Source organism: Delphinus delphis, chromosome 15 (genome assembly GCF_949987515.2).
Source record: "Delphinus delphis chromosome 15, mDelDel1.2, whole genome shotgun sequence".
NCBI lineage: Eukaryota > Metazoa > Chordata > Mammalia > Artiodactyla > Delphinidae > Delphinus > Delphinus delphis.
The window spans coordinates 81,531,444-81,555,283 of record NC_082697.1 but is presented as its reverse complement, the minus strand read 5'-3'; the positions used below and the strand labels follow the sequence as shown (position 1 = coordinate 81,555,283).

Below are 23,840 nucleotides of genomic sequence, written 5' to 3'. Positions count from 1 at the left end.
GGTTGTAGAAAGACGTCCTTCATCCACACGCCAAGTATTTAAAAATACCACCCACTCAATTGTCAGACATCTTCAGGGCCCGAGAGAAACTACCACGGCAGTTTTGTGAAACCAGCCACCGCTGGCTTCACTTTGACCTTCCTCTGTGTACACCCTTCTTTCAACTCCTCTGCCACAGACATACAATTATTAAGTATTATTATTGCTTGGTAATAACTATAATTACTACAAGGACTGCCAGAGATGAAAAAGGAGAAATCGAATTATCAGATGGACTGGTGTCAGAACTGGACAGTCTGTTTGTATCTCGAAAGGCCTGAATCCCTTCTCCTTCGTTCCCAGCCTTCACACGGGGCGCACAGGCTGAGGGCGGAGACCCCAAAGCGGGAGATGGGACCACGGCAGGGCACGGGACTGGTCCAGCGTTCGGGAACCGAGATTCCAAAACCTCCCGCGCTCCTAGAGAGGACCCGGAAGCGCGGCGCAGTCCCGGAAGACGAGGTGCTGACACACTTCCGGCCTTTGTGACTCATTGTGTCTGTGTCGAGGCGTCAAGAGGGCCTAGATCCGTGCGCGGCGCCCTTCGGCCGGCCTGAGCCCCAGAGTCAGCTCCCCTTGCTCGCCCAGCGCCCCTAGGCCGCTCCCGGGGCTCACGGTGAGAGGTGGGGCCGGCCTCTGGGGGGGGTGGGCGGGGCCGCAGGGGTGTGTGCGTGGGGGTGGGCTCTGCAACTGAGGCCCCGGGGTCCCCTCCGGGCGGCCGGGGCGCAGCGTGAAGCGAGTCCGTGCCAGCGTCCCCGCCCCAGGCCAGGCCGCCCCCTCCCCACCGCGGGCCCAGGCGGGGAGGGGTCGACGGTCCTTGGCCGGGGGTCCTGGGAGGCCGTCTGCGGGCCCCTTCCGGGCCCCTCTCCTGCAGTGTCGTCATCGTCGCTTGACGTTTCTGAGAACCGGGTCGCGAGCGAACCGACCCCTGTCTGAATGTTCTGCTCTGCTTTCGTCGCCATTTGCTTTGATTCCAGTGAGAGATTTTTTTTTTCGGGGTCCTTGCAGGACCTCGAGGTGAAAAATGCGGAAGGCTGAGAGAAATGGACACGTTTCAAGGTGCCGCATACGTGTTTCCAGATCACCTGCTTCTCCGCACCCCACCCCCACCCCCGAGCGGTGATTAAAGAGCTTTTGAAACCTAGTCAGAGTGGGTAAAGAAATGATTCGGGTCTGGTAGAGGTTATATGTACATCCCACTCTCTTTCAGCTTTATGGACTGTTTCGAAGGCTTTTGAAAACGAGCTGTCCGGTAGATGAGGTGGATTTTCCACTTCTGGGTAGTAGTTATTCTGCCTGACTTGGAAGGGGTGAAGAGTGAAAGGAATTTGTGGAAATTGCGCGGGGCCGTTAGGAGACTGATTAACTGAGTGACCTTGGATAAGATAAGACACTTCCGCCAACTCAGTTTTGTCATCAATCAAATTAACGAGGTTTTCTCCAAAGGCCCTTCCAACTTTGAGATAATTTGGTCAATGTAATTGAAAAATTCAGCTATAGTTCAGCCTGACACTGACCCCCTGCCCTCCGTTTCTTGCAGTGCCTCCAGTACTCAATAAGATACTTTCATCATAGAGAGCAGCTGTTACATGGCCTGGGACCAAAGAAAGCATTTATTGTACAGACTATTGCTAGGCGGATTGGAGGTGGTCAGTAAATAGTTGTCGAATTGAATTGTGGAGGATTCATTGTAACCAGTCAACAAAGCCCTGTTACTGTATTTGCCAGCCACGTGTGGAGAAATAGCTTTATTACTCAGGGAACCATAATGATCATTTGCCCCAGAATGTTTCTCCAAGTTTGTATTGTCTCTGAATTACTATGCACGATGCTTGTTCATTATTTCAGGCAGTCTTCACCAATCTTAAAATACAAACAGGGAAGCTAGCTACTTAATATCATAGTCTTTTGCTGATTCCCTACTTGATCTAAGCATTTAAATTTTTCCTAACTTTATATTGTATCTAAATACAGATGAGTGTTATGTTAAATGTTACCTTTTCATTCTGAGTATCAGTATTCTTTGGGTAGCTAGTTGTCTTTTAAAGGTAGCTTTTTCATGTTTTAAAACATCTTAGAGCTCTGTTCAGAAATGGGTGGGAGGCAGTTTAAACTTTGAAGACTATGCCCTGGAAAAGATACTGGCCTGTTTAGAAAATAGCCTTTGGAATAAACTGAGCTTGTAACTCCAAGCCTTTTTTGTAAGAAAATCTTTCGTATTTACCTTCGGGGAGAACCAGGTACTGGGGGTAATCTTATCTAAATCGGATAGTGTGTCAGAATGGTTTTCAGCTCAAAGGGACCCCAGAGGTAGTTTTCTCCTCCTCTGTTCCCTCCCCCACCCCGCCCCAATTTGACAGATAAGGATACTGGATGTCAGAGAGGTTAAATAACTCACCCAGGGAGGGACTCACTCTTATTCATGGGAGACTAGAATTAAGGTGTTCCACCCTGTGCTACTTTCACTATTACAGGATTTCTCCTGTTGCTTAATCTTTTAAGCAGGCTGAAAATTGGAAAGTATAGTTACATCTCTTAAGTTTATTGAAAAAATTTAAAACACTTCTCTAGTGCCTACTAAATGCCAGAGACTGTTTGAAGTGCTTCATATATGTTAACTCCTGTAATCCTCACAGCAGCTCTGTGAGACAAATACTGTTTTTTAACCCAGAGAAGAAACATCTGTACTTAGAGTAACTAAACCTAAAATCAGCTGGTAAGTGGTGATGCAGCTTAGTGAAACTCTTCCACGCCTGTAATTTGAGGGCAACTTTGAATGCTATGTGAATGCGCCAAAAATAGTAACATTCAGTCAAGTATTTTTTAAAAACTAGTGCTTGCAAAGAGGTCATACTAAGTGTAGGTCTAAGAGGTACAAAGACGCATACTCTTAACAATAGTCTAGTCGAAGAAGACGGCATGAAAAATTAGATTACCAAGAAAGAACTTGAATAGCAAATGCTTGGTGGAGACCATTAGGGCATAGAGTTTAGAGAGAGGAGAAAAGATTGTGTGCGCAGATCCTCTGAAACCTAAAATAAAACCCAGCCCTTCCGCCGCTGTTGTGACTTTTCTCCTGCCCAAAGTAGGAGCAGAGAAATGTTGGGGGGGGAGGGTACCTGTCAAAATTGGGGGAAGAGGGACTGTGGCCGTGCCCTCATCTCTGTCCCTTTAGGTCTCACTTCCTCCTCAGAATCCCATCCTGTTGAGTCCCACTGACCCAAGGAGCATCCTACTCTTCAAAACTGGCTAAGATGTGGGCACAAATTAAGATTCCTTTCCTTTAGTCTCCTTAAATGCCTAAGATGGAACAGAATTTTCATAAATGAGATTTCTGACACCAGACTAGATGCCACACTAGCTCTGCTCAGTTGTCTCTTTTGAAGGTCCCACCTGGTTAGAGTTTAGATGATTCCCACTTGCATCTCCTGCTGTGTCTCCTTAGTCATGCAGCTCTCCAGTGAAAACTGGATGGCAGGTGAGGCCCATTCCTGAGTGGTCATCCTTTGTAGGCCTTCCTCTTCAAAAGAATCCGTGTGTCCACAGAAGCCCTTCCTTACCCCACACGTTGGGACAGAATGAGTTTGGTATGATGGTTGGAGCTTGAGCTGAGGGGTCCCACAGACCTAATCTCAAATCCTCGCTCTGCCATTCAATTGCTCTGTGACCTTGGGTATGTTATTTAACATCTGTAAACCTTAGTTTTGTCATTATACAGTGAGACAACAATGGTACCTATCTCCTGAGGGTGTTGTGTGAAATGCCTGGTACATAGAAAGCACTCAGTTAACATTGGTTCTTCCTATAATGCCTACTAGAGAGAGGCCTCTTGAACAGATGAGGGGCAAGTTGCATTTTAGCTTAGCTCTGAAGGATAAGTAGGATTTGAAAAGTCAGAGAAGACTGGGAGTGAAATCCCAGGCATTATCGTGGGAGAAAAGGATGGTGTTCAAAATACAAGACATATTTAGGAAGTACTGAGTAGACTCATTTTGCTGGATGGAAAAGGTTCATGGCAGGGGAGGGAGAGAAATTCATGGGAAATGAAGCTTGATGGGGAAACTGGGACCAGGTGCTGGGGAGTATTGACTACAAGGCTCTAGAGTTTTATGAAGAAGATCTGAGAGCAAGGTGGGAGGTGAACTGTGGGGAGATGACGGCAGGGCACCAAAGAGAGGAAGCTGGCCTCCATGGAGCTAGACAGAAAAATAAGTATGAACAAAGAAATACTTCTCCCTGGTGCCTGGGGACTGAATGCATGTAAGGAGAGAGGAGTCAAGGAAGGTGAGATTCTGCGCCTGAGTGATGAGATAGATGTTCCTGGGCTGTCTGATCACTAATTGCCACTAAAGGCAATAAGACGGCAGGGGGCGCTGTAATGGCTTGAGTTGTTCTTTTTTCTTTTCCTTTTCCTTTTTTTTTTTTTTTTAAATATTTATTTATTTATTTGTCTGAGCTGGGTCTTAGTTGCGGCATGTGGGATCTAGTTCCCTGACCAGGAATTGAACCCGGGCCCCCTGCATTGGCAGCATGGAGTCTTAACCACTAGACCACCACGGAAGCCGCTGAGTTGTTCTTATTTTTTCTGTGCTGTTCAACAGTCTCCCCAGTTCCCTAGAAGATAAATAAACAAAAGTCCTTGTTCTTGAGGGGTTTAGCTGGGAGGTGGAGATAGGAACTGCAGCTCAAATAATGATAATACAAGGAGAGTAGAAGTGCCTAAGATAGGAACAGAGAAAGTACCAAGGGTGTTCAAAGGAGGAAGATATCTTATTTAATTCAGAATGTCAGGAGACAGTGTACATCTTGAAGGGTGAGTGAAAATTTGGCCAGTAGAGGTGGATAAAGGTGGGAGATTGGTCCCAGCAAAGGGGTGAAGATGCAAAGTCACACCCTATGCTTGGGGAACATTAATGGGCCCAGTAGGCTAAAACATAGGGGATCACTACTAAGGAAAGTAATGGTGGTGGAAAGGTCGAGTGGGGTGTGTTGTTTGAACACTAATCGGTAGATGTCAGGGATTCATTGACAGTAACTGAGGGGAAGGAGGGAATGCCTAGAAGCATACTTTGGCAATACTAAGTTGACCTTGGTATGTTGTTCGTATTAGAAAGGGGAGAAATGGACGCTAGAGAAAATGTATGGAGCTAAGGCCCTAGTCTCGGCAGGAGATGTGGAGCCTGGATTAGGGTGGTGGAAGACAGTTCTGGGAGGCATAGCTGGAAAAGATAGTCTTGCTTTTCACTTTTCAGAATGAAATAAAGAGACTAAGCCTTACAGGAATTATTCAGCCTCCAGCTGGGAGAAAGCTAGCCAAAGGAGTGATCTCTTGGACTCCCTACTCGCTGCCTCTTCCTCTCTGGGTCCCAGCTCCAGGGGGGCTGTTTCCTGGAAGCTGCCTTGTAGCTGTCAGTCACTCCTCAGGGCTTCTCCAGCACTCAGGTTGTAACCTCCTTAGAACTGTTGGCACATCTGCTTTGTACTGTAATTATTTGTGTAAAAATAGGAATGGTGCTTCTCATCTTTTTATTCCTATCAGTCTAGCAGGACACTTTGCATACTGTAGATTGCAGAAATGGTTAGGAAATTGAATACTCGTAACTGTAAGGACTTTCCAGATAAAGCTGGTCTGAAGTTAAAAAACAAAATATATTTCCTGCAGCAAGGTGGGTGGAGTGCAAAACAGGTCTGAAGGAGTGGATGGGAAGGGCTAGAAGATGGTTTGCAACAGGACTTTTACCAGTTTAAAATCATTGGAGAAATGACTTAATTCCCACAATGTTTTTACATTTATGTAGTAAGCCTTTTTGAATGTAATATTCTTTATTGTTATTATAGACTGCTATTTTAATAAGGATTTCTGGTTTTCATTAAGGACCAAAGAAAGAGGAAAAAAAACTAATCCTGTGATAAATCTCAGATTAAAATCATATTCTTTGCGATTAGAACAGTCATCTCCAAACTTTTCTGGTCACACGTCCCTGTCAGTAAAAACTATTTAGAAAAATTATATACATGTACCAGTGTTTTGTATAATTAAAAAAATACATTAAGTTGTGCTATTCTAGAAAAAAATTTGTGCTTTCAACGTACATGATCCTTTTTCCATCAAAATTACTAATAATTTTTCAGTGAGAGCCATGTAATTAAAAATACTTTGCTAGTTTAAAACTCTTGGCTTATCTCTTTGTTATAGAACAATTGGATGCTCTGTCTCTAAAAGTTGAATTTGATGCTTAATTTTGATGGCCGTAGAGGTGGGGGAAAAAAGATGCTTCACAAAGATTTGTCAGTTCAGATGGAAGTGACACATTGTTGCCTCTGCTCATCAACTCATGATTGAGCCTATCCACCAACCATGTTAAATTTTTGTTCTTGAAATTCAGCTACTTTCTCACTTATCGGTTGACTTCTTAAGTTTGATTTAGTTCCACATTTGTTTTTACCTTCTGACCTGGCTGAGTTAAAAATTGCTGTGCAGGGCTTCCCTGGTGGTGCAGTGGTTGAGAATCCGCCTGTCGATGCAGGGGACACGGGTTCGTTCCCCGTTCCGGGAAGACCCCACATGCCACGGAGCGGCTGGGCCCGTGAGCCATGGCCGCTGAGCCTGCGCGTCCGGAGCCTGTGCTCCGCAACGGGAGAGGCCACAACAGTGAGAGGCCCGCGTACCGCAAAAAAAAAAAAAAAAAATTGCTGTGCAGTTTTCTTGTTTGTGTGTATTTACATCGTTAGTATTTCCCTAATTGTAGTTTCTCTGAAAGAATCTTTAAAGCTGCTTGTCTGTTTTTTTTTTTGAGATGTAATTGATATGTAACATTATATTGGTTTCAGGTGTACAACATAACGATTCAATATTTGTGTATATTCCAAAGTGATCACCACAGTAAGTCTGGTTAACATCTGTCACCATAGTTACATTTTCTTTTTTTCATTTTTCTTTTTATTTTATTATTTATTTTTGGCTGTGTTGGGTCTTCATTGCTGCACACAGGCTTCCTCTAGTTACAGCGAGCGGGGGCTACTCTTCGGTGTGGTGCACAGACTTCTCATTGCGGTGGCTTCTCTTGTTGTGGAGCACGGGCTCTAGGAGCACAGGCTGCGGTAGTTGTGGCACACAGGCTCAGTATTTGTGGCTCACGGGCTCTAGAGCGCAGGCTCAGTATTTGTGGCGCACGGGCTTAGTTGCTCCAAGGCACGTGGGATCTTCCCAGACCAGGGCTTGAACCTGTGTCCCCTGCATTGGCAGGCGGATTCTTAACCACTTTGCCCCCAGGAAAGTCCCCTACATTTTATTTTCTTTTGATGAGAATTTTTAAGAACTACTCTCAGCAGCTTTCAAATATGCAGTACAGTATTATTATTAACTGTAGTCACCATGCTGTACATTACATCCCCAGGACTTAACTTAATTTATAACTCGAAGTTTGTGTCATTTGACCCATTTTGCTCACACCCCCCCACACACTTGTCTCATGTGTGACATGTGGCAGTTCAGCATTTAGACCAAGTGAGTTTGGTAGTGTCCATTTGTACATTAAATATGGTTTATTTTTTCTCACTTTTAAAATATAAATAGACATTTTGATATTTTCTTTCTCTGTCCAAAGTGGATTATCTCGTACTGACCAAGGCACCTATAAAAATAATAGAAATAGCTAGATGGTGGGTTAGTAAGTCCTGGCCTTCACGTTTGGCTTGAGTGTTGACTGCTAGGTAGGTAGCCTCCTGCTCCTGAGCAAATCACTTGAGTCGTCCGAGCCGCAGTCATGTCATCTGTGAGATGGTGCTCCAAGCGTGTTGTGGGAGGGGGTAAGATGGCTAGCGTGCTGCTGAAGCGGGTGCCTGGCACCCCACTAACATTCCGCTCTCACTGGGCTTAGCATGTAAATACATGATGTCATAGCCTGCCCTCCTCCTGGAGGGACGGTGCTCAGGCAAACACCCTGAGGGGGGAATTTGCCAGTTGGAAGTTTGTTTGCAAACCTTAATATCTAGAGTGACAGGGAAAACAGTGTGGCTCTGGAGGCTTTTTTTTCCCCCTTTGCTATTCAGAGGCATTTTTAAAAATTAATTAATTAATTTATTTTTTGGCTGTGTCGGATCTTTATTGCTGTGCGCAGGCTTTCTCTAGTTGCGGCGAGCGGGGGCTACTCTTTGTTGCTGTGCGCGGGCTTCTCATCACGGTGGCTTCTCTTGTTGTGGATCACAGGCTCTTAGGTACGCGGGCTTCAGCAGTTGTTGCACACGGGCTCAGTAGTTGTAGCTCACGGGCTCAGTAGTTATGGCGCACGGGCTTATTTGCTCCACGGCACGTGGGATCTTCCCAGACCAGGGCTTGAACCCATGTCCCCTGTGTTGGCAGGCGGATTCTTAACCACTGCACCATCAGGGAAGCCCCCAGAGGCATTTTTAATGCCTTGAGGTGTAGCCTTGTATGAAATATTAACAGCACAGGTCACTTTTCATAAAGGTACCAATAACTTTTTTTTTTTTATTTTTTTTTTTACTCCTCCAGGAATAGTACAGAAACAGATATCAGAAAACATTTCCCAGGACAGAAAGGAGAGCACAGACCCTGTTTGGATCAAGTCAGGTCCCTGAGCCTGAATGATGACTGCTGAGTCAAGGGAAGCCACCGGTCTGTCCCCCCACGCTGCCCAGGAGAAGGACGGCATCGTGATAGTGAAGGTCGAAGAGGAGGATGAGGAAGAGCACGTGTGGGGGCAGGACGCCAGTCTGCAGGAGTCTCCTCCTCCCGACCCGGAGATCTTCCGCCAGCGGTTCAGGCACTTCTGTTACCAGAACACTTTTGGGCCTCGAGAGGCCCTGAGTCGACTGAAGGAACTTTGTCACCAGTGGCTGCGGCCAGAGATAAACACCAAGGAGCAGATCCTGGAGCTGCTGGTGCTGGAGCAGTTCCTTTCCATTCTGCCCAAGGAGCTCCAAGTCTGGCTGCAGGAATACCGTCCCGATAGTGGAGAGGAGGCTGTGACCCTTCTGGAAGATCTGGAGCTGGATTTATCAGGACAGCAGGTAAGAAGAGGGGAAACCTGTCATGTGTGAGCAGCACGTGGACTTTGAGACTGAAGCAGAGAGAAAGTTACTGACTTAAAGTTCGTATTAATAGTCCTTGTGGTGCTTTGATCCTCTTCTGCTTGGATATTAAAAAGTATATTTTAATATACTGGTATATTTAGTGTCTTTTTTCACTTGTTTAAATTCCTGTTTAAAAAGTGATTTACCCACAAGCCCACCCTGTTTGTCCTCAGGTCCCAGGTCAAGTTCATGGACCTGAGATGCTCGCAAGGGGGATGGTGCCTCTGGATCCAGTACAGGAGTCCTCGAGCTTTGACCTTCCTCATGAGGCCACCCAGTCCCATTTCAAGCATTCATCTCGGAAACCCCGCCTCTTACAGCCACGGGGTAAGAAGCAAGGTTTCACATGGGGGGAAAGAAGCAAACTATTCAGGATGGGAGTGCCCTCTCTGTGTTGCTAAATGCCTGTAATAGAGAAACATGTTTATTTCTATTGTCGTTATTACTAAACATCAGAGGAAATATAACTTACAGGCCAATTTCAGGAGTTAAATAATGTTACCAAGGAGGTAAGTGAAATGTGCATAATGAACTTGGGTGGACATTATATTATTTGTTGAATTGTTAGTATTCTGGATGTCTAGCAGGTTTTTTTTTTTTTTTACAGGAAAGTCCTAGGAAGAGATGAAATATAGCCAACACCCTAGTATGTCATAAATTATCTTTAAAAGGATCATTTATCAATTCATTTTATTTAAAATGTATAAAATACTGTGTAACATCACTCTATTTCTAGGTTACTTTCAAAAATTCCAAAGAATGGGAAAAGGATGGAAAAAATATTTTGTTTTTGGTTGAGGAAAATGAGGCAAAAAAAAATCACTTCAGGGTCATATAAATAAAAATCAGTTGAATTTTTTTTCCTTTGAGGGAAATATTAACAATATTTTTAACCAGTTTTAAAATCAAAATTGATACCTAGAATATCAGTAAAAGAAAAAAAAATAACATGCTAAAAGTATGGTTGTTCAGCAAGAGTTGACAAAGGCACAGTCCTTAACCAGTGTGTTTATTTATGATGACATTCAGGATAGGAATATTAGAGCTTAAGGAAGTATTGTCTTCCGTGCATTCTGCAGGATAGCCAGCGCTCGTAAGCTGGAGAAAGCCTTGTGAGCCAACCAGTTCGCTGTGATGTTTATCCACCACTGTCCACCCAGTCCCGTTAGGTCCTCGTAGGGTTTGTGAGCTCTCTCCACACTCCACCAGGTGAAGTGAGGAAACGGAGGAGGATCTTCGTGGTTTTAAGTGCCAGATTAGGGCTGATTCAGGTTACCAGAGTAACAGCTTTCCAGACCCTGGAACATACAGTTGTTACGTTGTAAATAGTTCTTGAAGGAATTGAGGCATATGCACTTATTCTCAGTTTCTCTTTGTGCTGCTCATCTTCCAGAGCGTTTCCTAACTCTCAGCGGGTTAAAGTGCTAGGTACTTGATCTTTTTCTACATTTTGCTTTAGCTTATATTATTGCTGTATATTCTGAAATAGTTACAAGATTTACTAATTCCGTTTCAAATTAGTTTTTCTAGTATCTTTGCAGCACAGTAACATCATCTGTTCACCAGTAACATTTTCAAATCTAACATTACTTGGCACGGGAGGACTTTGATTTTGCCGCTTAAAATTTTTCCAGTTTTTCTTGCACGTCGCAGTTAATGTGACCCTATATTGTAGACGTCTTTTATTAGATGAGTGTCAACCCAGACCCTTATACATTTGTAAATGTCTCATTGACATTCGAACCATGTGTATGTTTTATCCAAAAACTGTGGCTAAGTGAGGGAGAAAAGTAGAGGGACAAAAAATGGCTGAAACTTACCCAGAAGTAAGAAGAGCCCCTTCCTTCTCTGTGTTTCAAGATATTACTACTAAAGATTTTTAAAACTGTTGCATTTTCCACAACTGAATGGGATTCTGAAGTCCTGGTATACTGTTTGTTGGACTGGAGAAAATTAAATTATGAGCCAGACTTGAATGTGGGCTGAGTGTTACCTACTTTTGTGGCTGAGAGTAGGAACCCGGGTTATAGTTCTGGCTTTGCCCTCTTAACAGGATGATGTTACGCAAGTTGTTTACCCTATCGGGGCCTCGGTTTCCCCTTCTTTAAAATGAAGGAGTTGGACCAGGTGATTTTAAGGGCCCTTTTATGACTCCTTGTTACTCCTGCTTAAGAACAGAGATCTTGGGAAGACACAGATCATGCCTTTTCTTTCTTCCATTCTCTGTAGTTCTCAGTTCTGTAGTTAAACACTGAACATTGGGCATGCTGGTACAGGAAAGAGGGTGCCCCTGGGCCCTTCTTTGAAGGGAGGCCCAGAGCAGAGCTGGCTTCACTCACAGCTCCTTTCTCCTCCCTCAGCTCTCCCTGCCACCCACGTTCCTGCCCCTCATCATGAGGGGGGTCCCAGAGACCAGGCGATGGCATCTGCACTGTTCTCGGCAGATTCCCAGGTGAGCTGTGGGCCCCTCTGCCCTCCTGAGTCCCTTGCATCTGCCTCTTCCTGGAGCTCTTTCAGCGGTCTTCACCAGGACACTGGCTCTTGACGTCCCTGCCCACAGAGTAGCTCCACTCCCACCTGTCCACTAGAGCCTGGCGTGGTCACCTTTTCTTTCCCAGCATCCTGTAGGTTTGCAGTCACCTCCGTCCCTGACTCCAGGTTCGGGCAGTGGGACTGTCCCTGGACTTTGGGAGAACTGAGTGTGGGGATCTCGTGTTATTTCAGGCAATGGTGAAGATCGAGGACATGGCCGTGTCCCTCATCCTGGAGGAATGGGGATGTCAGAACCTGGCTCGGAGGAATCTGAATAGGGACACCAGGCAGGAGAATTATGGGAACGTGATTTCCCAGGGTAAGATGGCTGCAGGATTATTGTCTGATAAGATTGTATTGCCTCTTTTTCTGTTAGTTCTGGGATCTGTGGTGTGGTAGAGACTACTGAGCCCGTTTCTTCAGACCAGATAGAGAAGGAGAACAATTTGAGTTTCTTTAATCCCAAAAGCCTGGTACTGGGACTTCCTGATTCCAGGTGGATTTTTTACCTCTAGGTATTTTTTGCTGTTTGAAAGCAGAAATAATTTTATGTTCTGAATCCCCACCTCTTCAACTACTCTGTCACCATTGAGGATTCTGCTTCATTCCCTGTGGATACAACTAAGTGCTTTTGTCAGGGGAGTGTCTGTATTTCCTATTATAGAGGGCCAGGTGAGAATTGATCATCAATCTAATCCTAACCTGGGACCATGTTCCTGAACCTACACTGCATCCTGCCATGGGCTTTCAGTCTTGCTTCCTGTGAGCGCTGCTCCACAACAGTTCTGTATAATTCCATGAACTTGCACCTGGTCAGGATTCCCAGATTCCAAACCTAATGGTGATCTTCTGTGAAGAGCTCTGGCTCCTGAGTGTAGTAAGAACAAAGAAGTTCTAAGAGGCATCAACCAGATAAGACAAGGTGACACAGTTGACAGACAGTCCCATTTGTCTCTATTAGGTCTTAACCCCTGGGAGATAGTACTGCAGGAAGCTCTCAGATCAGTCCTGTCATAGGAAGGCCACTTCCTAAGACTTCTGCCTGGGGAGGGCAGTGGTAGGGTGAATGAAGGGAAGTTATGAAGAAAGGATGTTAATACAGAAACCTCAAGTTTTGTTTTGAACCATAGAGGTAACTGGGGTTTGTTGTTTCTTAGTACTTGCTCTTTGGACGAGGTGGAAATTAAGCCAAAAAACTGATCTCTGTTTGTGAGCCGGGTAGTACCCACCCCTTGCTAACTTAAAACAAAGCAAAACAAAACATTGGGAACAGCCGGGGAACTATCCAGATCATCAAGGACCTAGGCTTGGAATTCAAAAGAAGTAGACCAGTTTCCTCTTCCTTATGATCAGGTCAGTATTTATGGTGATTTCATCACTCAAGTCAGGGGTTAGATACTCAACTCCTTCAGTGATTGCGTTGAGATAGTGCACACTCACGTGGAAAGGTTTCTTAAGGCCAAGTAAATAAAGAATAGATTTGGGATAGTTTTTTTCCTAGACAAATGTAAACATATATAAAATAGTGTTTTTGTACTGAATAATTTTTAGTCTATACTTAAAAAACAGGGTGGCACACAGAATGTAGCAGTCCACAATAAGAATATATTCCAATGTTTTAACAGGCAGATTGCTAAAATCAGAGGATCAGCTTTGCATTCGTAAGATCTTGTCTTATATTACGTCCTTTGTGGGCTGTCTCCGGAATTGTTTTCAATCTCTTTGTTCTCAGTAGTTCTCAGTCGTTTGTCAGTGCAGGTTTCAGTTACATGTACTAATGCCCCAACCAGCTTCTTCACCCTCATCCCTGTTGCTTGAGCACTGTCAGCTCTGTGCTGCTCTCCCTGGTGGAGAGAAACTAGTTTCTGTGTCTGAAGTTCTGCGTAACCTGCCAGGTTCAGCGCTCCTTGTTTTGCCTGTTAACTATCACCTTGTCAATAAAAATCTCACAGAATTGGCAGAGTATTTGCTTTTTTTAAATTAATTGCATTCCTTTCTTTCTGGTAATACCACTTATCATTTTCTAGGAAAGACCTGTCAGTTCTCTCTTTTTTTTAACTCATAAATTCTTAATTAGAACTGGAACATCATTTTTAAAAAAAAATTTTTTTTTAGCCTCACAGCATGTGGGCTCTTAGTTCCCCAACCAGGAATTGAAGCCGCCCCCCCTGCATTGGAAGCACGGGGTCTTAACCACTGGGCCACCAGGGAAGTCCCTGGACTATGATTTTTTTAATGTGTGTTTATTCTTTCAGATTAATTACTGGGTGACCAAATTATAGAACCATGAGTTGTGACCTCTTACGTTCCTTAATTCCTCACCCCTTCCTTCTTTCCTCGCCTGGTCTGTTCCCTCTGCTCACTCCCGGCCTCTCTGCATGCTCCCTCCATTGTCCTTTCCACACTTCGCCTGCCCTCTCATTTCCCAGTTCTACTCCCTGTTGTCCCTAGGTTTTTTCCCTTTTTTTCCTACTATTTTATCCCCAGTTAATATTGTGAGGTCATTTTGCAGGCAGGTAGAAGCTTCCTGGAAAACAGTGTCACTTGAGTAACCCACATATTCAAAAGAAAAAGATGCTATTTGTATTTTTTATTTATTGTGTCAGGTTGTGAAAACAGGAATGAGAATGAGGAGTCCACCTCAAAGGCTGAAATTGCAGAAGACTCAGCATCACATGGGGAGACCACAGGAAAATTCCAGAAAGATTTTGGAGAAAAACGTGACCAGCAGGGCAGAGTAGTAGAAAGGCAGCAGAGAAACCCTGAGGAGAAAACTGGAAAAGAAAAGAGAGATCCAGGGCCAGCTACAGTCAAGGAAAAAAAAAACCCCAGCACAGGAGAGCGAGGTCCAAGGGAAAAGGGTAAAGGACTGGGGAGAAGTTTCAGTCTGAGCTCAAACTTCAACACCCCTGAAGAAGTTCCGACAGGAGCGAAGTCCCACAGATGTGATGAATGTGGTAAATGCTTCACAAGGAGTTCAAGCCTTATTCGCCATAAAATAATCCACACTGGAGAAAAGCCCTATGAATGTAGTGAGTGTGGGAAAGCCTTCAGTCTTAACTCAAACCTTGTCCTGCATCAGCGAATCCACACAGGAGAGAAGCCTCATGAATGTAACGAGTGTGGCAAAGCCTTCAGTCACAGTTCAAATCTCATTCTGCATCAGCGGATCCACTCTGGGGAGAAACCCTACGAATGTAATGAGTGTGGGAAGGCCTTCAGCCAGAGCTCAGACCTCACTAAGCATCAGAGAATCCACACGGGGGAAAAGCCCTATGAATGTAGTGAATGTGGAAAAGCTTTCAACCGAAACTCATACCTTATTTTGCATCGGAGAATTCACACCCGAGAAAAGCCCTATAAGTGCACGAAGTGCGGCAAGGCCTTCACCCGGAGCTCGACCCTCACTCTGCATCACAGAATCCACACCAGAGAGCGAGCCTCTGAGTACAGCCCTGCCTCCCTCGATGCTTTCGGAGCATTCCTGAAAAGCTGTGTGTAAAGCGAGAATTTGTCAATAAGCCATTTCCCCTTTTCGTTTCTAAAATTATTTCAGAGATGTGTGCCCATGGAGGGGGGAAAAAAAGCCTCAGCAGGTTAAAAAAAAAAATCACACTTATGGATCCTTACAGGTACATCAGCAGTGTTCTGCCTTTGCCTAGTCTGTGGGCATGTAATTCTTCCACAGCCCCTGCAGGAAAATGCTAGTCATAGGGATGGATAATCCACATGCTATTTCCACACAGGATAGAAGCACACACACAGGAAAATGTCAAGCTTTTCAGTAATGAGGAGACCTTTAAGGCGCTCTTGAACTCTCCGCAGCCACAGTACATAATTGAAAGACTAAGATCGGCTCTGTGAAAATGACACTGAGGTTCAAAACCTGCTTGCCGCAAACACGCCCTACTTGGCCAACGTCTTGCTGAACCTTATTTCTCAAAAAAGAGGGACAGTTTGAACAAAAACTACATCGGCACATGCTGCTCAAAACTAGTTGTATATATACGGTAAGTTCTGTACAGTCGCTGGTAGCCTACCAAAGCTATAGAAATCTAGGACTGCGCTGTCAGTATCAAACCAAAGATTTCTATCTCTTCCTGAAAGAGAGGGCATGCGCACCAGTCTACAGTTCCAAAGGACGGCTGCAGATGTAGATGGTTCCCTCCTCATGACTGAGATAAATCTTACTGAAATGGCAACCGTGATTCAAAACACTTCTCTCCCTTCGCGAAATCCCCGAATTCCCTAAAGCACTATCGTACTCCTAACTGCGTTTCTCCACAGGTTAGCACTTGATTGTATACTGTCTTTGAATCTTTTGTTGTTCCGTGTGTGAAAGTTTTCATCACTCCCCAAAAGAGATGCTTCTCTTGTCGGGGGATATATTTATATCCCCGACAGCCCTGGACACAGTGCTGACCACATGAGAAGTGCTCATTAGGCCTGACTTCTAGCAGGATTTGTACATTCATGACAAGGCCTGTGAGTCACGAGTACCTGAAATACGGTAGCGTGGCCCAGCTTGTGAGCCCGAGGCATGGCTAAAGCTCTAGGGTCGCATGCTATTTTTGTCCTAAATATAAACGAAGGGTGCTGGTCAGCTGCCAGCATAGACTATCTAGACACGGATCAGAGAGTAAATGCCATGAAATGTCAAACGACTTTGTTGTCATCTGTCATCTTAACAATGTGAACACTTACTAAAGCAAAGATGGCAAAGATCTTAACCAGAATTTCTTCAGTCAGCTGCTGAACAACGTGATGATTTGGGCACTTTCTGAATCATTTGTAACTTTAAAGTTCAAAAGATGTGATTTCTGTTGCTTTTCAGAAAAAGGAACATTGGAGGGAGCACTTTTTTTCCCACACCTTCCAGAAACTTCTAAAAGACATTTGAGATCGTTAGCTGGCAATTACTAAATGTCCGTTGCTCTGAGAAGCTCACCAACGTGCTGAGATGTGGCTTGTCGTATTGTAGTCATACCGCACAATGTCTTTTGTGTTTCTCATCACTAGAGACTGAGGTGAGGTTATGAAACTTCGATCTTTCCCATCATCTATGCAGAATGATGCATTAGCTTCTGCGTGGAAGCCAGCGACAGACCATTTTCAGGTGCACACACAAGAGACCCAAGCAGCGTGGGTCACATAGGAAGTCATCAGGGCCTTGGGTAGAGATAACTGCTCGTGAGAGCGTGCAAATGATTGTAGACAGCCCTGCAGGGACTTAGAAACAGACTAAGAACACACCTGAAGACTAGCCCCATAATGGGAGACCCCTCACATAGAGTTTGAGATTTTCCGTCAAGAACTAAAACTGTCACTCGTCACTGGTTTGCTAGCCAGCAACCCAAGCCTGTGAGACAGTGTCACTTCACGGGGAACCATGGAGGTGGGGGCAGCTGTGGCCTCAGCTCCGGGCCAAACAGCACTTTTTCTCTGGCCTCTCTCTATAACTTGGAGCAACTTCCAGCCTCCCAGTAGCTCCTAAGCAGTTGCATCAGTGTTGCCTGGGGGAACTTTAAGGAAGTCAGCTGGTGACCAGAGTATTCTGTCCATCCAATTTAAGAAAAACAGGAGAGATACTCCAGAAGAGCACACCTAAATAGCTTTTTATAGTAAGGGAAGGTAGAAGAAATGCTTTTAGGAATTTTCTTCAAAGAGTGAGACATAGTGGTGGTCGCATAGAAAACTGCTGATGCTTTTGAGCAAAGACTTTTGCTGCCAGGAAGCAACTGAAAGCAGTGAGGTGCTTAACTCCAGACACCGATCGAAGCACCGACTGTTGTGAAGAGGGAAAGAACACTGGTCAAGTCCACCCACATTGGCTTTTTTATGCGGACATGATTCAGCCATCATTTCTTTTTAATGGAAGTTAACTATAACCTGTGCCCCACATTTAATTCCCATTTCCTGGAACATCGTACTGAGTGTGGGATGGCCATGGGCGTTGCTCCAGATCTTCAACAGATGGACTCCTTGAAGCAGCTATTTGAAGACAAGTTTTCTGAAGAAAACCGGCTACCACTGTTTATTAAAACCATCTGCATTGCATTCATTTATCAGCTCTTCAGTGCAAAGTGTAATAGAGTCATGGCCCAAAAGGCTTACGACATCTAAATTAGTGCTCAGGATAGTCATTTGAAAGTTCTCGACTGGCTGAAGTACGTTAACAGTTTTAAGTACTCTAGTTAACTGTTAGCATGCTAGTTGACCCAGTGGAAGTTTTTGAGGGGTTTTTAAAAATATACCTTAACCTTGCCAGGAAGAGAAGTAAAAGTCTTAAAGTTGTGGGGCATTTGTTTCTACTTCATCCTGGCAGGCAAGGCTAAAGCCTAAGACTACAGACGTATGAGGCATCTTGATATGAAAGGCACTTAGTATTTTATTAAAGGCATAAAAGTGAAACTGTGCTAAATATGTACAGAGAGAGGTTGACACGTTTGATACCTAAGACAATTCTGTCTTACCTGGCATCGGAGAAGTCATCCCAGGAAGGAACCTCTTGAATGTGATAAATATGGCAAAGCCTTTAATCACATCTCAGCCCTTAGCATCAGAAAGCTCACACTGTAAATAAACATTATTAATATTATATGTGAGGAAAACTTTCATGTGTAGCACTCATTGCTTTGGACAGAAAATGAATTCCGTCAGTATGTTCCAATCATGTATTGAATTTCAGAAACACTGCAGAGGAAGCTCAATCTTAACTCCAGGGGATCCACAGAAGAAGAAAAAAAATGTGGGGAAATGCTAAAGAAATAGCAAAATGTACAACTTCTGACAAAAATTGTTAATGTTGGGTACTTCTATATATTTTGTATGACCATAATGTCAGTGTCTGTGTTTTGTACCTCCAGCCCCTGTTGTTATTCTGTATATTCCCTGTAAACAGATAATGTATTTTTATTTTAATCTATTTGACAGAACACATCACTCCAAAAGAGCAAAGTTTTGGAGTAGTGAAGAAGTTGATGTGGTCATAGACAAAAAGTCAGTTCACAGAACTGAGGAAGGGGAAAACGAGAAAAAAACCTTCATAGTTTGGTGCTTATCAAGTCAAGAGCTTAGGAGATGAGTGAAATTGCTAGGAGAGACAGGCGACTAGGGCAGTAAAATGGAACAGTTCTAGAAACATCGGCAACTTCCTGAAGTTGACCAGGAAGTTGACTGCTTAGCTGCCAGATCACCATTTCAAGCAAGGAGAATGGGTTCTCTGAGCTTGTCGGGGGAGAAAGAAGGTCTGCCCCCGTCAATCAAGAAGAGGGCATGTCCTGGGAGGGCCAGTGGGGCCACTTACCTTGACCCAATGGTGTGAAGCGTAGTCCTGTTTCCTCCACTAACTCTTAAATTTCTGTGTATAGAAAACTTGGGATAGGAAAACACCAGGATGGGCTCTTCCCTGGAAAAACAGACACACAGGCATCCAGTCCCTGGGATTGCAGGAAGGCTCGAGAAGCATTTTGCAATATTCCTGTCTCAGCTGTCTCCTGTGTACCCTCCTTGCTCCCACTCACTTCCCCTGGCCTGTGATTATTAGGAGAGGGGCTTGTGACGATTCATAGCTAGGAAAGAACTTTTTTCTAATTTTTATCCTAGAGTTGATCACCTTTTATTGCAGGGTCTCGACGTCCTCATCTAAAGCTAGCTAACCAGGTTCATCCTACCATCCTCACGGAAGAGTCATCGTGTGAATTGGAGTAACAGTATTAAAACGTAGTCACACAGTGACAGCAGTACTTACCAGCGGAGCCATGTGTTTGTGGGTCCCACTCTGCGCAGCTTCTCAAATACTGATGAGGGGGCTGTGGTTCCCCAGCTGGGAAACCACATGAAGGTCTGCAGATTGCAAAGTGAAACGTAGAATCAGAGAAAAGGAAATTAAGTGGTATAAATAGATCTTTTCCTAGAAGTTAGAGTAGATTTTTATTTCAACTACTACTGGAGAATATAATAAAAAGTATTATTTGAAAAGTTTCCCTAACATTTAGGTTTCATTTTTAGAATGGACACACTACTGTACATTGAAAAGTAGTTACTTATTTTGCTATTCAAATTAATTTTTTATTATATCTAAAAATGAAATTATCTGTTTTACTTTTCAGAGCTTTGTAAAACAAACTTGAAGTTATAGGGAGGTAAGCCATCTCCAATTCTGCAGGTCAAACAAAAGTTTGGGAACTGTTTTGGACATCTCATAATACAGAATGTCTTAACATGAGAACTTAGTTTCATATTGTCTGGTTCTGTTTAACAGTGGATACCACAAACCTCATGTTTTTCTCTTATCCTAAAACAGTGGAAGGTAAAGAGTGGGCATTAGGTTGACTTCTGAACAATGGTCTGCTGTTATTTTAACAGGTTTTTTGTTTTGTTTTTCTTTTAATCGTTGAGATTCTCACCTCCATTTACTAAAGAATCATGACTCACTTCAAATTACATAGTAATCAGCAAAGTTAATTGGTCTTAAAATTAAATTTTCTCCCTTCAGCAAGGACTCATTAAGCAGCCAGGCTGAGTGCATTAAGATACAGAGAGTAAGTTCTGTGAGGGATTGAAAGGTGATGCTGAAACTGGGATTTCATTCCAGTTTCAGATGCAGGTTTCAAGTTCCTTTGGTCCAGGGAAGGGACCGGGCAGCTGCCCGAGTCGCTATTGTTTAGTCTCCCGACAAGGTCAGGTTTGCTAGGAAGGAGAATGCGGGGGGAGGGTTGTAGGGGCCAGACTCCCAGCTGCAGAAGAGTGGTGAGGGAGGCCTGTGAAGGGAGAGAAGAGAGACTGCTGGGCGTGTGCTGGGGGCCAGTGCTCGCCTGCCTTCCTCATCCCCCTACCCCCACTTCAGCCACTTGACAGAGTAAGGTTTTAGTCCGCCGAGCGAGGACAAAGCGTATTAGATTTAGAGGTGCTTCTGCTGGTTGCAGGGGTTCTTATGTGAGAGGGCTGGGCAGGGGGAAGCAGGTTTGTGACGACACAGGAAAATCTTTTTCTAAAAATCTATGAGTTTAGGGGCAAGGGGCGGGATATGCAAGCAAAATCAGCAATTATTTTAACATGAACATAAATATTTTTATTAACTTTTAGTTAAATAGAGGTTATTACACCCAGGTCAACACGATAACCCTAAATCTATATAGAGAGCTAACTCAGGCATTGTCTTGTTTATTATCTAGACTGGGTAAAACAAACCTTTCCTGTTTTGTCAGTTCCTAGTTTCTTAGTTTAGAATAAATTAGACAGAAACTGACTTGTCTTTGTATACCCGCAGAATTAAGTTATTGCTGTTAAACCTGGCCTTTTCAGTTCCCTGGTCTTTGAAGCGTCCAGATGCTTGGTAGATGTTCAGTGAATGATTTTTAAATTGAATTTGTTCATTTAAAATCCTCATTAACATTTCTAAAACGGCTTCTTTCAGTAAATAATGGAATTTTAGAGGAAAAGTGAGGGTTTTTTTTAAAGCTAGGAAACTCCACTGAAAATAGTCATTTGATTGAGCACTAAAGTTTCAGTCATGAGAAATGGCAGCAAAATAAATTGGTAATGCATTTATAGTCAATGGTCCATTTTAGGAGGCCGATGGTGTCTGACAAATTTTAGAGTAGTGAGGTGGGGGAAGGAAATTGTGGGGATTTGTAATAAATATTCTCTTTATGTTGTTTCTCTTCAGGATCATGGTAAAACAATAAATTATCATCTCTAGGTGGCAGTAGTTGTGATGTTTGTTTTTTGTTGCCCTTGGTTGCATAAAATGCGTGTTTTGGGTAAAGAAAAAAGTATAATTTCAAAGTTAAAAACTAGAACTGACACAATCCTCACCCAAATGACATGTTGTAGGTAATTTCACAAGCGCTTAGGTAGCTTCTTGGCAACAATGAAAAACCATGGAATAAAGTTGCTTTTTTTTTTTTGAGGTACGTGGGCCTCTCACTGTTGTGGCCTCTCCCGTTGTGGAGCACAGGCTCTGGACGCGCAGCCTCAGCGGCCATGGCTCACCTGGACGCGCAGGCTCAGCGGCCGTGGCTCACGGGGCCAGCCGCGCCGCGACATGTGGGATCTTCCTGGACTGGGGCACGAACCCGCGTCCCCTGCATCGGCAGGCGGACTCCCAACCACTGCGCCACCAGGGAAGCCCTAAAGTTGCTTTTTAATGATCCCCCAAAACAATTTTTTCATAGGATGGAATAATTAAAATAACCTTTGGAGACTGGGATTGACATATACACACTACTATATATAAAACAGATAACTGATAAGTACCTACCATATAGCACAGGGAACACAATGGCCTGTATGGGGAAGGAAGCTAAAAAAAAGTTGATATATGTATAACTGATTCGCTTTGCTGTACAGCAGAAACTAACAACATTGTAAATCAACTATACTCCAATAACAAAAACATACCTTTGACCACTTTATGAGACTTAAAAAATTGAACATGCTAATAGTAGGAGCAATATGTAAAGTTGATATTTGAGACCTTCAAACTATGAACTCTAACCTAATAACCTTGTTTTTGCATAACTTACTGAAACAAAATGTGATTTTTTTCATTTTGTCTCATTTAAATAATTGATTTTTTTCCACCCTATTTAGAAACTAGAGAGAAGTTCAAAGTGTTCTGTTTTCCTCTGCTCTTCAGTTTCCTTATCCTAAAGGAATACTAACCCTTGCCTCACTTGCTTTCCAGGGCTATGGTGAGATAAACAAATTTTTTAAAAAGTAAAAGTGGCACGTGTGAAAAAGCAATGTATTTTTACTTAGGTATCACAACCAAATCTTAATTCAGTAGTACTAAACCCTATACTGTCCAACAATCTTAGCCTAGTTTCCCTGAGAGCAGAACCTGAGGTCAGGGCTTGTGTGCAGTTGATTTATTTTAGGAGATGATTTCAGAGAACAGCAGGGTAGACAGAAGCTGGAAGAAGTCCAGTGCATTATTGAACTTGGTCACTGCTGTGGACGACGGGCCCTGTGAGAGATTCTGGTCCTGAGTTTATTAACGGCTGGGTGTGGAGAGGACCAGAGACTCCAGCGTCCCCAGTGTAGACAAGAGCCCCAGGAGTCGTAAGGGTCAAGGTTACCTTCCAAGAGCATCTCAGCCTTTCACTGTGTCCAGTTCAAACCCTGGTAGCTTCCTCCTCCCTCCATTCCTGTGCCTTAGTTACAGAAAGCTGCCCGGGGAAAATCTGCAGACATGGCCCCTCCATGACCCTCGCCCCTGCTAGCCTACCCTCCTCTCTGCCGTAGTCTTGGGGCCGCTGTCCGGGTGTTCCCTGCTCCCCAAGCTCCCAGGCCCACCATGGCCTCACCTCACCCTTTCTCAGCAGACCCCCCTTGTTATGCTCTCCCAGGGGCCTCAGGCCATCTCGACGCCTCGCTGTCTGGTCCTCCCTGCTCCCTGGAGCTCCTCCCCTGCTGCCTCCGAGGGATGTGGCCTTGCTCTCGAGCGCCTCCAGCCTCCTCCTCACCCCTCGGTACCTGTTCTCCATTTAAATAAGCACAAACTTGTAGCTTTAAGGAGCAAAAGCAAATTTTTCAAATCTTTGGTTTGACTTTGACCCTTCCTTTTAGCTACCAAATTCCTCTGCCACGTGAACCAGAACTGCTGTTTTCATCTCTTCACTGCTGATATCCTCCCTCTTAAAGCCCCTGTAACTCAGTTCTTTTTTTTTTAACATTCTTTTTTTTGTGTGTTTTTATTTTTTGGCCATGTTGTACAGCATGCAGGATCTTAGTTCCCCAGGGATCTGCCCCCTGCAGTGGAAGCATGGAGTCCTAACCACTGCACCACCAAGGAATTCCCTTGTAACTCGGCTCTCATCCCAGCCTCTTAGATGGCACCATTAGGGGTCACCAGTGTTCTTGACAGAGCCCTTTCTCTCGTCTTCATTCTCCCTTACTTTTCTAGAGCACTTGACATTTCCTTGAAACCTTGTGAGTTGTTTGCATTGCACTGCCCATCAACTCCTCTCTCTCTTCCTCCTTCACCAGGTCCTGAATAATAACAACCATGAGGTTTCCCTAATCCATACATCAACTCTGTAGAGACAGTTGCCCCATTATACAGATGTGGACACTGAGGCCCGTAACGTGAAGCAGCTGATCCCATGCATGAGTGGCAGAGCTGGATTTAAAGCGAGGTGTGTCTGACTCCAACAATCAGGTTCTTT

The 23,840-nt window shown here is 44.2% G+C and overlaps 1 protein-coding gene across 3 annotated transcripts; it reads left to right on the top strand.

The window, feature by feature from the left end:
- Positions 1-542: 542 nt before the first annotated feature.
- ZKSCAN1 (zinc finger with KRAB and SCAN domains 1) lies at positions 543-21,370 on the top strand. 3 transcript variants are annotated; one of them, XM_060032384.2, is made up of 6 exons: positions 543-655; positions 8,555-9,072; positions 9,309-9,462; positions 11,496-11,587; positions 11,860-11,986; positions 14,274-21,370. In XM_060032384.2, the coding sequence occupies exons 2-6, from the start codon at positions 8,647-8,649 to the stop codon at positions 15,167-15,169; spliced, it is 1,695 nt and encodes a 564-aa protein (XP_059888367.2). In that variant the 5' UTR covers positions 543-655; positions 8,555-8,646; the 3' UTR covers positions 15,170-21,370. The 3 variants fall into 3 exon arrangements, with proteins under 3 accessions (XP_059888367.2, XP_069397525.1, XP_059888365.1); XM_060032382.1 differs by having other exon boundaries at positions 551-662; XM_069541424.1 differs by lacking the exons at positions 11,496-11,587; positions 11,860-11,986.
- Positions 21,371-23,840: the final 2,470 nt, after the last annotated feature.

Excerpts from the sequence above, each read along its gene's own strand:
- ZKSCAN1 (XM_060032384.2), top strand. The coding sequence starts at position 8,647 with ATGATGACTGCTGAGTCAAGGGAAGCCACCGGTCTGTCCCCCCACGCT. Across the intron at positions 9,073-9,308 it reads TGGATTTATCAGGACAGCAG|GTCCCAGGTCAAGTTCATGG; the intron begins GTAAGAAGAGGG and ends GTTTGTCCTCAG. Across the intron at positions 9,463-11,495 it reads CCGCCTCTTACAGCCACGGG|CTCTCCCTGCCACCCACGTT; the intron begins GTAAGAAGCAAG and ends CTCCTCCCTCAG.